General features: G+C 45.6%; 1 protein-coding gene across 1 annotated transcript in view; it reads left to right on the forward strand.

Annotated features, from left to right (window-relative positions):
- Positions 1 to 15,297, forward strand: part of LOC310789869 (teneurin-3) — a 174,680-nt gene that overhangs the window by 118,474 nt on the left and 40,909 nt on the right. Inside the window, exons 10-14 of the mRNA XM_083651572.1 lie at positions 269 to 454; positions 6,055 to 6,201; positions 6,817 to 7,042; positions 11,097 to 11,216; positions 14,302 to 14,563. Of these exons, the coding sequence (XP_083507698.1) occupies positions 269 to 454; positions 6,055 to 6,201; positions 6,817 to 7,042; positions 11,097 to 11,216; positions 14,302 to 14,563 (941 nt within the window). The remainder of the gene's footprint in view (positions 1 to 268; positions 455 to 6,054; positions 6,202 to 6,816; positions 7,043 to 11,096; positions 11,217 to 14,301; positions 14,564 to 15,297) is intronic.

The raw sequence follows: 15,297 nt of genomic DNA on the forward strand, positions 1-15,297 counted from the left end.
GGAAAATGTGTAGGAACCCTGATACAGTACACAATTGTTTCTTGAAGGTTATACAGTAGTAGATCCAAGTGAACATGAAACTCTAGTATCCCACAGCTGACTTGTTTACAGACCATTTCCTGTAACTTCCAGCCTGAAAAGACAGAGCTCGATCCCTAGTTGCAATTCAGCGAGCGTGCCGTAAGGACGAGGCTTTTCTCCAGTACAAAAGCTACATCTCTACACGGTTGTCAGTGTGTGTGATGCATGGCTTTTTGCTCTGCTACAGAGGTGTGTGTGGTGGACTGTGGTCCCCGCGGCTCGTGCGTCAGCGGGGCGTGCCAATGCGAGGAGGGCTGGACGGGAGCGGAGTGCGAGCAGAGGGACTGTCACCCGCGCTGCATCGACCACGGCGTCTGCAGAGAGGGCAAGTGTGACTGCCACCAAGGCTGGACCGGAGAACACTGCACCATCGGTGAGACGCCGTGTGCTCACACGTCTGCTCACACCAATTTCCTTTTGTAGCCTAGTCTTAAAGTTGTTGTTTTTTAACGGCTGGAAAAATGTAGCATGAGTTTCACTTTCTTTTTCAGTGCAGGTTAAAGCATACAGTATGTTGAAGAGGCAGCTCACAACGCTGGATTCTGTTGCTGCTGCCACACATCACATCACTTCTTATGCAGCACATGATTTTCCATCTATCCAATACGTGTTGACACAAGTTCAAGTTATATAGCCGTAATTCACAAGCATGTCTCAGAGGGCTTTAGAGGGAACGTGTCTAGCTAGATCTACTGTAAATAAACACAATCAATGAACAAAATTGAACAAACAAACACACACGTGTGTGCGTGTATGCGTACTTACACAGTACACACACGTCTTCTTCTTCTTCTTCTTCTTCTTCTTCTTCTTCTTCTTCTTCTTCTTCTTCTTCTTCTTCTTCTTCTTCTTCTTCTTCTAGACTGAACACAATAATCTCTCCATTTGGTGCTAAGCTGCCCTGCTCTTCCCAGAGATCACCTGTCAATCAAAGAGTGTGTCCAGTACTGTGATGTATTTTCCTTTCTGTACTGTAGGTGGCGCTCTTTTCTTTGTTTGTTCTATCTATCTCTGCCCGTGCTAACTACCCAGTTCTTCTGTTGATTCCAAACAAACAGCGAAGTAGCAGTTGTTGCTTGTGAAAACGTGAAAGCACAAACAGCGAAGCAGCAGTTGTGGCTTGTGAAAACGTGAAAGCACAAACAGCGAAGCAGCAGTTGTGGCTTGTGAAAACATGAAAGCATCCCTTCTTGGATTTTTTTTCTAGGAAGACCAACTGCCCGCGGCTGTTTACAGCATCAAATATAACAAATGTTCAAGGAGAAACGGGGTGTCGAGTGAACCACGGCTGTATTATATCAATCGTCAATGCAGAGTCTCCTTCCAGGCCTCCCTTGAAAAAGAGATTTCAGTCTCAATGGGGCTCACCCGGTTAAATAAAAGATAAACACAATAAAATAGAGATCGCAGAACGGACATGTATTTGTATGAAACCACAGAAAGAAAAATGTGGTGTTTCCTCCATGTTGGCTGGCTATCCTTCACTTTCCTTCTCCAATCTTTGAATCTTTCTCTTTCTGTAACAGCCTAACATCCACTTTGTGTCTCTTTGTCTGTCCTCCATTTATATATTCCACCTTTTTGCCAGCTGAAGTGCTGCGGCTGTATTAGCGAGTCGAGGGCAGGTATTGAGGGAGCAGAGGAGCCGGCACAAGGCCTCTTTGGAATATAATTTTCCTGAAATGGCCGCACTTCAGCCGGCATTAATGAGGATAATGAGTTCTGAGATGTCACTTCCTATTGACCTTTAGCCCAAACTTCCTCGACACCTCACCCTTTGCAGGTGAGGGGTCAGAGGTCGCGTAGTTAAACCCTGACACGCCGCGTCAAGTAGCATTCCCCCAAGCGTCAACCTCCCCCGAACCGCCGCTCCGTGACGCCATCTTCCCGGTGAAACAAAGCTGCGGCTCTCCAAAGCTATTGAAACCCTAATTATGTATTTACAAGTTCTCTCGTCAGCAGCACTCCCCCGTGCAGAGCCCAACGCCATCTCTGAGTCTGAGGATCAGCAGCACTCCCCCATGCAGAGCCCAATGCCATCTCTGAGTCTGAGGTTCAGCAGCACTCCCCCATGCAGAGCCCAATGCCATCTCTGAGTCTGAGGATCAGCAGCACTCCCCCATGCAGAGCCCAATGCCATCTCTGAGTCTGAGGTTCAGCAGCACTCCCCCATGCAGAGCCCAATGCCATCTCTGAGTCTGAGGATCAGCAGCACTCCCCCGTGCAGAGCCCAACGCCATCTCTGAGTCTGAAGATCAGCAGCACTCCCCCATGCAGAGCCCAATGCCATCTCTGAGTCTGAGGTTCAGCAGCACTCCCCCATGCAGAGCCCAATGCCATCTCTGAGTCTGAGGATCAGCAGCACTCCCCCGTGCAGCAGAGCCCAACGCCATCTCTGAGTCTGAGGATCAGCAGCACTCCCCCGTGCAGCAGAGCCCAACGCCATCTCTGAGTCTGAGGATCAGCAGCACTCCCCCGTGCAGCAGAGCCCAACGCCATCTCTGAGTCTGAGGTTCAGCAGCACTCCCCCGTGCAGCAGAGCCCAACGCCATCTCTGAGTCTGAGGTTCAGCAGCACTCCCCCGTGCAGCAGAGCCCAACGCCATCTCTGAGGGAGGAGAGATTGCAGCGAGCGAGCGTTGGCCGGGGTCACATTCCTGATCTTATTAATCTTTCCCTCCTGAGTGCTGCCGACTACGCCGCCGTCCCCTTTTCTCTTTCTTCCTTCCTGTTTAAGACCCCCGTCAGGAAAGTAATTCCTTGCATTGGATGCAGTGGCGTTGAATAAGCAGCACTTTACCTTTTCTTAGAGAACTGGGAGCTTATTTCCTCTTTCAAAACCCTGAATAACTGCCATTTGCACAAAGCGCCCTTTAATCACATTACATGGCCACGACTTGAATGGAGGGACTTCCTCGGCCGAGCTATTGTCGCCGGCATCCCAGATCCTGTTTTCATATGCAAGGCTTAACCCGTTCTCATTGCCTTCTCAGCGCTGCACTTTACCATTAAGGTGTTCCTGATTCGTCGTAGTGTTCTGTGGCTTCAGCGCTGTGCCTTTTGGTTGGACTCAATGAAGTGGGGATGATGGCAAAATTGGAAAAAAAAAATGGTGTGTGTGTGTGTGTGTGTGGGGGGGGGGGGGGGGGGGTGTGTGTGTGTGTGTGTGTGTGTGTGTCTGTGGGGGTGTTTAGTTTGCGGCTGCGTGATGTATTCTTATCAGAAGGACAATGCGCATACATACTTGTGACGAGCAGACAGTGTGTTTGAAGCCGACGCAGATGAAGCTGGCTCTCACACACACCACAGTCCCAGTCGTCCTGCAGAGCAAAATCAAAGACTCTGAAATCAAGAGACACACAGTATGTTTGGTCTTTGTGTTAGTGTCTCAACCACAGATGGAGAGCGTTAACGATGAATATTTTATTCAGCCTAAGATGTTAAGATTAATTTCTGTGTGTTAGGGCTGGGCGATATGGACCAACAATTATATCTCAGTATTTTTATGCTGAATGGCGATACAACAAATATGTATCTCTGTGTTGTCTACAAAGTGGGCTAAAACATTCAGATGTAAAGGCAAGCCGACTTTTATTAAGACAAGACTGTGATCCAAATAAAATGCAAAGACAGGGTTTCCTTCCCTGACTACCGGTGCTTTCGCCAAATATTTACACAATGAGATTTTTGATAACTTATCAGTAATGTGAATATAGTGACTAAGTGGGTAAAGGCAAATAATAGAACAGCTAGAACAGTGTGATAAGGAAAATGACATCACTTTACTGTAATGCAGCCTTTAAAACCAGGGAAAGACAACACGTATGCCATATCGCGATAATACGATATCTAGTCTCATATCACGATATTGATATATAATATGTATATATTGCCCAGCTCTAATTTGTATTGCCTCATACTGTATGTAGACATATAGGCACCATGCTAGGTGCTTGGACAGACACGTCTAGTCTCTTTACCATGGAAGCTTTTATTATTCTGATTAATCGTTAGCTCCTTTCATTAACCTCTTCACTTACAATTTGCCAAATACTGGATTTTCTTTCCTACATTCAACTACGGATCTATTGTCTGCAGCATCTCTCCTCTCTCTCTCACACACTTGCTCTCCTTTTCTATTTGTGTTTCCGCTGTTCTGTATGTCTTTGCCTAACTCCTACTTATATTCGTTCTCGTTTCTATTTTATGTCCGTCCGTCCGTCCGTCCGTCTGTCTGTCTGTCTGTCTGCCTGCTTATCTGTCTCTGTCTCTTTCTCCAACTCCCTCTCGGCTTACTTGTCTAGCCCTGGACTCCAGAGTATCAGGTAAAAAAAACAAACACACTTTAACGTTCTCATTTCACTCTAGAAATTATACTCTTCATGCCAAATGTCCTCTGATCCAAGTGAACACCACCTAGTTATTTTTGGCTGCTGTTACTCAAAGCATTTGAACTCCCCCTTCTGGGCGAGAAGCGAGCGAGCTCACCGCTTACCTTTCTCTGCCAGTAGCATCAGTCAAATCCTGTCATTCATACTTAGCGTTAGCTTCTCACCCCCCCAATCAGCGTAACAACTGTGACTTACACGCACGCTGAAGAGCTTGAAATTAGAACCGGAGGCCAAAATGTGTGTTGCCTTCACGAAGATACAGTCACCTGAGGAAAAACTCCCCCTCCAGCTTCCCTGCAGATATTTACCACAAGCTGGCAGGTACAACAGCTCCCACTTTGTGTGCTCCCTGTAAGTTACAATCAGAGAATGTGTTTGTCAGTCTTAGACCTTCTGCCACCACAGAGATAAGTAATTTTCTTTTCCAAATGTTTTCCCTTTCCTCGGTTGTGTAATAGGAGCAGTCAAGATAGGATATAAAGGTAAATTGAACCACTACCACCCCCCCACCCCCCCTTAAGGGAGATTGTCACAAACAATCCCTCCCTGCTCTCTGTCTTCCCTAGCACGGCGTATATACACCTGTCCTATGTCCCAGTCGATCATAATGTTACCTGCTGTGGTCCCGCTCCCCCCCGATACTGTATGTCCCCTCATCCCCTGTCCGTCTGAACCAGCCTCACGCAAACTCCACCACGGTCCCTTCTTCTCCCCTGTCTCAACTCCACGGTCCCTCCTTCTCCCCTGTCTCAAGTCCCTGTGTCTGCCAGATTGAACACCAACAACACCGGTGTGGTTAGTTCTGTTTGGGCTCTCTCTGTCTCACCCTCCCTAAAAGGAATGCGATCTGGCAACAAAATGCTCTGTGTTGTAAATGTGGAGAGACTCTAGATCGAAAACCCTCCCACACTCCTATTTACATACAGGATGTACTTGCCTTTTTTCCCTTTGAAGTTGCTGTTACTTCACATGAGTGCCTCAAAACACCTGTGTTGAACTCGCTATGGGCCCGTTGCTCATTTACCTTTGCTGTTGTCAGATGAAAGCCACGTGTACAGTATCTCCAAAAAGACAAGACATTGATTTTAAAGTGACACATTCCGTGCGACTAGTGTTATCTTACTGTAACTCATAAACCATCGTGCAAACCATCATTTTAAATATGAAAACCACCCAAAATTGGAGTGGATTTTTTTTTTCTCTCTCAACGCAGCCGTATGATTTGCACCATCCCATTGGCACAGCGGTATTAACAGTGAATAAACAGATTTCAGCCATTTCCCTCCTGCCCTCCCATTGGCTGCAGTAGCTGCGCAGCTTCCTGAAGCTCATGTGAAACGACAATGACTCCTCCCCCCCCCCCCCCCTCTTCCCCCCATCCCCCAGTCCTGTCAGAGGTGTATTGTACTGTATGTTCACCCGATACTGTCTTTTATCATTTTTGTCCCTCCTTTGCCCCCGTCCAGTATAAACCACCCTGCTCTTGTCCCCTCCCTCCCTCCCCCTCCCCCCCCCCCCCCCCTCCACTGTTTGACCCGTTGTGATTGGCCCGGGTGTTTGACGGATACACAATGTGTCGACAGACGGCTGCCCGGGTCTGTGCAACAACAACGGGAGGTGCGTCCTGGATCAGAACGTCTGGCACTGCATCTGCCAATCAGGGTGGAGAGGGCTGGGCTGCGACGTCGCCACGGAAACGCTCTGCTCCGACGGCAAGGATAACGAGGGAGGTAAGAACGAGCAATAGCTACTAGAACACGTCTTCTTCGATGTGGCGCCTCAAGTGAGAGTGCAAACAAACAAAACAAATCAATTATACATTCAACATCACTGACATTATGCAAATGTTGTCAGAGAGCAGATTGTAAAACAATTGATCTTAAAATGTGCAGCAGATGATGAAAAGCTGTCGATTGCAGCTGTAAGCACAGCGCTATATTGTATTTCACTGACTGTAACCTTTGTACTACCCAGTCCTGAAACTGATTTCTAATTAATTCATCGCCCTAATCAACATCTTTGCAGAACTTTTGCTAAGACAGAGTTCATATTAGGTGACAGACTTTTTAAATACTTCATACTTTGCTGCCTGTCACTTTAATTAACTTGAGTTGAAGTTGTTAAGGGGCACCGGAGCTCGACACGATAAGGTCATTTACATTTCCCTCCCTGTCCTGACTTGTCTCTCCTGTCCTGACTGTCTCTCCTGTCCTGACTGTCTCTCCTGTCCTGACTGTCTCTCCTGTCCTGACTGTCTCTCCTGTCCTGACTGTCTCTCCTGTCCTGACTGTCTCTCCTGTCCTGACTTGTCTCTCCTGTCCTGACTTGTCTCTCCTGTGTTCCAGATGGGCTGGTCGACTGCATGGACCCAGACTGCTGCACTCAAGTGGCCTGCCAGGGTCAGACGTACTGTCGCGGCTCGCCCGACCCCGCTGCCATCGCCGGCCAGGGCCAGGGCCAAGGCCCGGCCGCTGCCCAGCCCCCCGCCAAGTCCTTCTACGACCGCGTCAGCTTCTTGATCGGTCCCGGTGGCCCTCATGTGGTACCCGGGGATAACCCGTTCAACAGCAGGTGAGCAGCTTCATGACTTTACTGACAGCACTTTTAATCATTTGCATCACGCTAGCTGGCGCCGGCTCATTTCCAATCAGGAGAGACACCTGTGTTTGTGCAACTCCTCTGAAACTTCAAAGAATCTCACGTCTCGTTGTCTTTGTTGCCACAAGCAGATGTTATCTTTTCTGGCAAAGATTAAGTATCTTAAGGATGAGTTTGTTCTTTGCTAAAACAGTCCTTATGCGATCAAATTATGAGGATTACGTTTCTTAGATCAAGAGACGGGGGGCATGGGGAGTGCAGCAAGTTGAGAGACTATCTTCTTTTTTTGCATTGGAAACCTCAGATTTCACACTTCATTTTTTGATCTTATTATTTTGTCATTAAGTGTACTGTAGCAGTTCAGGCTTACACACTTTAAAAGTTAAGATGCATTAGTGAGAGTTTTATTCTACCTTGAAACAGACAACCACAGTGAAATCAGGCCCAACGCAGAGATCCTATAAGGAGTTAACCCATTGATACCTGATGCAGTGTATATCACTGACACTTGCGCGTATATCCCTCATTTGTGTGTGTATCCCTTTAAGACACGGTCTTAAAGGGATACACACACAAATGATGCATCAGGTATCAATGGGTTAAGACACCACTGCATTACAAAGTCAAACAACAGTAACAGCTTTTTGTGTTTTGCAGGTCAATGGCCATGACTAGGTTTAAGATATTTCAACAAAAATTCGACCAACAGTGACAATTAATTGATATACTACTATCCCCTTCTGTGCCACAACTCTTCTTCCTGGGCTCCACAAAGAACACAACTGCACGGGTGCCCTTTACACACCCTGAAAGTTTCAGCCCGATCGCACTTAAAACGGCATAGCTGTGGCCGAACACAGAACTTTAAACAAACAAACATTCCCCACATTCTAAATTGTATAGATATAGATGTTGTGCATGGGATCCCATGCAAGGGGTCCATGAGAAACCAGCTGGGCGAGTCACCCGTCGCCCCTAACCTCATCGAGGTAGGCTAGAAACGGGTCCCAGGGTGTTCAACATTGACAAAGAAATGACCCAAATTCATCCTCATTTGACGTAAAAGCAAAAGAAGACTGCACACAATAAATAAACCAGCAGGATATATCAATTTTCCCACGGAGCAGCCAGAATTGCATTTTTCACCGAAACCTCAATGCACTCTCACATGTGTTCAGGGTTTGTTTTGTGACTGATGGAGAGGAAAATGATTGTCAACTGTGTGCAGAAGGCTTTAGGACTATTTCCTCCAATAGTTTAAAGTAATCCTTATGTAAATAGCATGCTTTACTGAAAATATAGAATGAGGCAATTCTTCCCCCAGTCGGGTTCTCAGTAATCCTCATCCTCATTGTCTTCAGCTTACTGTGGATTCCGTGTCTGGCGGAGGCATTACTGTAGCTCTGTAGCTCCAAATATCCATTTGCATTTTTATCTCCTTGTAGAAGTTAGTTTTATAGTACAAAAACATCACGGTGCATTTTAGAAACTCCGCAAACATGCATAGCACTCAGTTTGACAACATTAATTGCCTTTCGAGGTACTTTACGGAGGAAGAGAGTTCAACCCCTGCCTACACGAAACAAAACAATGTGGCTAAGTGGGTTTAATTGCAACAGTCATCCAATAATCTAAAGTGTAATTTGTTCGGAGAGCCATAGATATTTTTGCAACATGTTTTTGAGGTGATAGGGTGAATCATTTTACAGTATTGACAGAGTTTACAGTATGTGGGGGAAAAAAATGCCCGAAGTGCTGGAATAATGCCAGAAGAGAATCAAGTGTTCCAGCAGCAGCAGTAGTGGCTGTTTTGTGTCATCGTTCAGCATCTCATATCTGACGGTAAAGAGAAGGGAAATGAGTTAGAGGTCATTCATTTCCTCCTCTGTTAAGAAGCCATTAGGCGGAGGAAAAGAGAACAGATTTCATAGTCTGGTCAGGTTTCAGAACTCAGCGGTAAACTCTTGCCTGGTACGGCACAGAGAACGTGTTGTGGTTTAGTGGGTCTTTTTTTCTTTTTTTTCTGTCCCTCAGCCATATCGCATGTCCCCACACAAGTCTCCCACTGGGTTTTTCAAATGGTGTTTCTCACAGCCGCCTTGAGACAATGACGGATAAGAATGCACACATGATATGATTCATCTGCGGGGTTACGGCAGGTGGTGCGACTTGGCGTTGGCTCGGGGGTCAGCTCGGCTCTCGTAGCATCGGCCTGGCTCTCAAAAGATTAATCGAGAGACAGCGGGAGAAGACGAGCAGCGAACCTTCGCCGAGCTCTTTAAGTGGCCTTCTCCCCCCCCCCCCAGACGGTAAATAAAGAATGGAGGATGCTCATGCTCCGCGTGTAACGGGAAGGAAATAAGAGCTGCTCAAGCTGTTGATCATGCCCGTCGCATATCCGTAATGACCTGGAGATAACGTGGCCAAATGAGACATCTTTTTCTCACATTCGCCGCCAGTGACAAAGGCAGAGAGGAGACTGTTTCAAAATGCTGCACCACGCACGCTGGAGGAAGTGGAGATTGATTCAATGTTGATGATGAGGAAATATCGCATTGTCTTTGCCCTCCCTTCAAATGTGGCATGTCAGTAAGTAACTAACTATGCCACAGTAACTACTGTACCAGCGAGGTGCCCTAAGGAGGTGCCCTAAGGCGAACATTTAATCCTCCCCCACACACCTGCAGTGGAGCTGCTGCTCGGCCAGCAGTAGGAGACTGGTTGTACTTGGCAGCTCCCCGGTGTGAATGTGTGTAAGTGTACAAATGGAACAGAGTGTGGTGGGGAGGAGGATGGAGTGTGGTGGGAAGGAGGATGTAATATATGCTCAGCAAGCCTTTCCCAGATAAATAAAGGTTTAAAAATGGGGGCATATCACTTTCTCCCCAGACCGTAAAAGGAAAAGGAAAAAGAAAACACGACTTTTTTTTGACTGTTTCCCTGCTGGATACTATCTTTAATGTCTATATAGCTTACGGTCAGATCCTGTTTGCACATGTACCCTGTTTACGAATTCACCTCTCTAGAGTGCTGTGGCCAATCATTTGTATTGATTTTTTCCCCGGCGCTATTCTTTTCCGTATTCTTCGAGACCTCGAGCGTTGCATTCATTGTTTTGAATTCTCATAAAGTGCCTCTTGACGACACTTGGCAGCCACCGAGATGTGCCATGTCTCACATCAAGAAGGTATCTGTAACCGAGTTGAAGAGTCCGGTTAAACTCAATTCCCTGGCTGATTCACTAGCTTTCATCATAAGTGTTAAGCACAGACATGTATCACACTAGCAACCGCAAGACTTGGGTATGAGACAAAAGTTGTTTTTGTAAGCAGCAATCACACCTTGAAAATAAGATTTTTAGGGAGGAAATTCTCATATCCATGAGGTCAGGCTGATATTAACAATACTGTGAATGCCGTTTAACACAAATGTTTGATATGCTGCCCATCTGCTGTGTGTATTATACACTTAATTTACTGAGTTGGCTTTAACTTAGCAGACTAATAATATAACTGTGAATCTTGTTGGCGAGATAATGTGTTGTATACGTCTGTGACACACATGGTTTTCTGTGCTGGCCTTGCAAACTGAATTGCCCTCAAAGCAATACAAGGCTTAGAAAAACAGTCTTCTGCATGTGGTCTCTGCATAATACTACTTTCACACAAAACAGGCTTAAGTATAAGATCATTTGTATCCTAGCTGGCATCCTTGCAGAATATCAATGTTGCATTATTTGCACAAGGCGACCCGCTAAATCTGAACGTCCCTCAGTATCTGTAAAAACCTCATCACATTGAGTTATGGGCTTTTAAAAGGATCTTGGTCGTCAGGTGGCTGTTTTCTCGAGTAGCGTAGCCGACGTGTGTGTTTTTCTAACGGTCAGTAAATCAGACTCCTCCGCTCGTAACCTTGGCGATGGGACAACAGCTGTTTAGCGGCGGTGATGTCGTGGCCGCTTGTTGCTGGCGGCTGGCGTTTGTTTGTTGACTTGGCGCCCTCTCTCTGTGTTTGTTTACCCGCGCAGCCTGGCGTCAATCATCCGGGGTCAGGTCCTCACGGGAGACGCCACGCCGCTGATTGGAGTCAACGTGTCGTTCCTGCACTACCCGGAGTACGGCTACACCGTGACACGACAAGACGGCATGTAAGTGTGTCTCTGTGCACGCATACATACATACAGGAAGCAGGTGAAATATGATACACACAACAAGCACATGTCCGGATAAACTTAAGTACACTGTTGTAGGCTGTGTGACCTTTGCCCCTCACACCCACTGTATTCATGGTGTGGTGTGCAGAGCCCAGAGTGCTACCGAAGAATTTAAAATAAAACAGAAAGAGTTGTCCACCAGCAGGAGAGTCGTCATGGCACTTCTCCAAAAAGTGCTCGCAAATCGAAACAGCAGCCCAGCACATTGTGCCCTACAACAATTCCTCAAGCAAATGTCACAGTGGTGGAGGCCATTTTGAACAAGGCTGTTTAAAATGCATTGCATCAGGAATGGTAGAATCAATCTGCCCGCAGTGTAGTCAAACCTTCTCCCGCTATTACTGCATCATAATGGTGTGCAAACACACAATACAAATGTACTGTATGTCACACATACAAATACAAATGTACTGTATGTCACACATACAATACAAATGTACTGTATGTCACACATACAAATACAAATGTACTGTATGTCACACATACAAATACAAATGTACTGTATGTCACACATACAAATACAAATGTAATGTATGTCACACATACAATACAAATGTACTGTATGTCACACATACAATACACATGTACTGTATGTCACACATACAATACAAATGTACTGTATGTCACACATACAAATACAAATGTACTGTATGTCACACATACAATACAAATGTACTGTATGTCACACATACAAATACAAATGTACTGTATGTCACACATACAATACAAATGTACTGTATGTCACACATACAATACAAATGTACTGTATGTCACACATACAATACAAATGTACTGTATGTCACACATACAATACAAATGTAATGTACCGGTATGTCACACATACAATACAAATGTACTGTATGTCACACATACAAATACAAATGTACTGTATGTCACACATACAAATACAAATGTAATGTATGTCACACATACAAATACAAATGTAATGTATGTCACACATACAAATACAAATGTACTGTATGTCACACATACAAATACAAATGTACTGTATGTCACACATACAAATACAAATGTACTGTATGTCACACATACAAATACAAATGTACTGTATGTCACACATACAAATACAAATGTAATGTATGTCACACATACAAATACAAATGTACTGTATGTCACACATACAAATACAAATGTAATGTATGTCACACATACAAATACAAATGTACTGTGTGTCACACATACAATAGAAATGTACTGTATGTCACACATACAAATACAAATGTACTGTATGTCACACATACAAATACAAATGTACTGTATGTCACACATACAAATACAAATGTACTGTATGTCACACATACAAATACAAATGTAATGTATGTCACACATACAAATACAAATGTACTGTATGTCACACATACAAATACAAATGTAATGTATGTCACACATACAAATACAAATGTACTGTGTGTCACACATACAATAGAAATGTACTGTATGTCACACATACATTCTGGAGAAGGAATCCACGATTAGGAACTTCATTTTGCGGAAAGTTGTCAGAGATATTCACTCACTCATGAACCAGAAAGGAGCTGTGTTGTTTATGTGTTGCCAGAATGAAATAAAAGGCTTATGAGTGGCGGAGAATTGTACAGCTATTATTATGAAGCGCAACCCTTGGCAGTAGGGTCCCCAGATAGCTGTGGATTAGCTCATTTCTTCACATATTCCGCCCTGTAACTCTTCCGACATGGAGCATGATAAATGGTAGGGGATAATCACACTTGGTTAGCCAACAGATCCGCTCAGGGTGTTAAGAGAGGAGGGCTGTGTGTGTGTGTGTGTGTGTGTGTGTGTGTGTGTGTGTGTGTGTGTGTGTGTGTGGGGGGGGGCCATCAAAGCCTGGCCTCTTGCAGCTGTGAGCCTCCCACTGCCAAAAGTGGATGGTGGAGAGGAGAGAGCTTGAGGAGGCACTGGTTTCAGGTCAGCTGCACAGCTTGGCAGTTGGCATGTGAGTTGTGGGCGTGTGTGTGTGTGTGAGTGTCTGTGTGTGTGTGAGAGATGTGCATATGCATTTGAGTGTATGGGTGTGTAAGCTTTTGTGCATGTGACTGCATGCAATGTCACCACCACACAAGATGCTTCCCCCCCTGGGTAGTGGAGCTAACGCCCCCTGCGTAGTGGAGCTAGCCGAATATATAGAGCAGCACTTCAAAGACGTGCCCTTCATTTCCAAACCAGTAGTTTTTACCCTGTGCAGTGTGGTGCTAATTAAAACCAGTTCACCGGAGAAATGAAGCCAAGACTCCAAAACAAATTCAAGTCTTAAGTGTCTTCTCACACCATGCTTGGTTAAACAAAAGTCATACATTGGATCCAGTGATCCAAGTGCTTAGAGAGAAGACACTTGATAGGGAAAACTGCTCTCTTCCATTGAAAAGACATCATCAGGCTTTGTCAACTTGAGAAGTTTTAGAATATGATAAGTTAAGGATTTTTAGTTTGCACTCAAAAGCTCTGCAGATAGGGCGTCCGGGTAGTGCAGCAGTAGATTCCCTGCCTACCAACATGAGGGTCGCAGGTTCGAGACCCCGTGTTACCCCCGGCTTGGCATCCATACTGGCACAATTGGCCAAGTCTGCGGGGGGGAAGCCGGATTAAGGGGATGTGTCCTGGTTGCCTCTGGTTGGTCGGGGCACCTGTTCGGGGGGTAGGGGAACTGGAGGGAATAGCGTGATCCTTCCATGTGCTATGTCCTACCGGCGAAACTCCTCGCTGTCAGGTGAAAAGAAGTAGCTGCCAACTGCATGTAATGTATGTACCGGAAGAAGCATGTGCTAGTCTACAACTCTCCCCAGATCAGCAGAGGGGGTGGAGCAACGACTAGGACAGCAGGGGCATTGGCCAAGTACAACTGGAGAGAAAATGGGGGGAAATGTGAAAACTTGAAGAAAAAGTTCTGTAGATAGTAGTACTGAATACATTTTGCCAAATGACACAGTTTGTGTTACCAGTGGCTGTCGCCTCACATCTTTTCATTTCATGGTGTTTGAAGGTTTGACCTGCTGGCCAACGGTGGCGCCTCTTTGACTCTAAGTTACGAGCGCGCCCCGTTCCCCACGCTGCACCGCACGGTGTGGGTTCCCTGGAACGTTTTCCATGTAATGGACACAGTGGTGATGAAGAGGGACGAGAACGACATCCCCAGCTGCTACCTGACCGGTCTGAGCAGGCCCCGCCCCCTCATCCTGGCCACGCCCCTCTCCACCCTTTACAAGACCTCCCCAGAGGACAGTCCCATCATCCCTGAGACCCAGGTGAGACAAGAGCCACAGGAGAAACCTGGCTGACCTTTAGGCTGCCTGCTGTCACACCACAGCTGATTTTTATGAATGACCGTTAATATCTATAAAAAAAAAAAATCTGATACCAATATGAACACAAAGACTTCATAACTTTGTTGTATCTTCACTTCCACACTTCCATTTCATCATGGAATGTGCCTTGACTGAAATGAGACATCTCCACAAAGGCTTCAATTGTCTCACAGCAACACTGACCAATTCTGATTCAAAGGTTCAAACACAAGTTGAATGGAGGTTGCCTGCCTCAATTGGAGTTCAAAATTCCGACTTGCGGAATGTGACTCCATGCAGCTTTTTGCGGTTGACACTAGACATTAGACATCAGATCTGTGTCACATGTCACTTCCAACTGCAGTGTGACTGCAGCCTCAGTTTGAGGTGAAACCTGGTCAAGAATTGGGACTGTGGTGGAGAAATGGGAGTAAGAGGTGTCAAGTGTTATAGTGGTGCCATTCCAATATGAGTGAATTTCTATGCAAATAATTAATTTATTATCCCCACTGTAATTAGATGACGTTGTTTGTAAGAACCTATTGATAATATTTTGCACACATGACACTTAGGAGTGATTTTGTTTTGTCAAACACTTTGGACTTATCAATCGGTACCTTTCATGACTGTATGACTGTTGTTCTCTAACTCTAGCCACATTTCCCATGCATGGCATGTTGCATTCAACTGAATGA

Source organism: Poromitra crassiceps (assembly GCF_964638095.1).
Source record: "Poromitra crassiceps genome assembly, chromosome: 15".
Lineage (NCBI taxonomy): Eukaryota > Metazoa > Chordata > Actinopteri > Beryciformes > Melamphaidae > Poromitra > Poromitra crassiceps.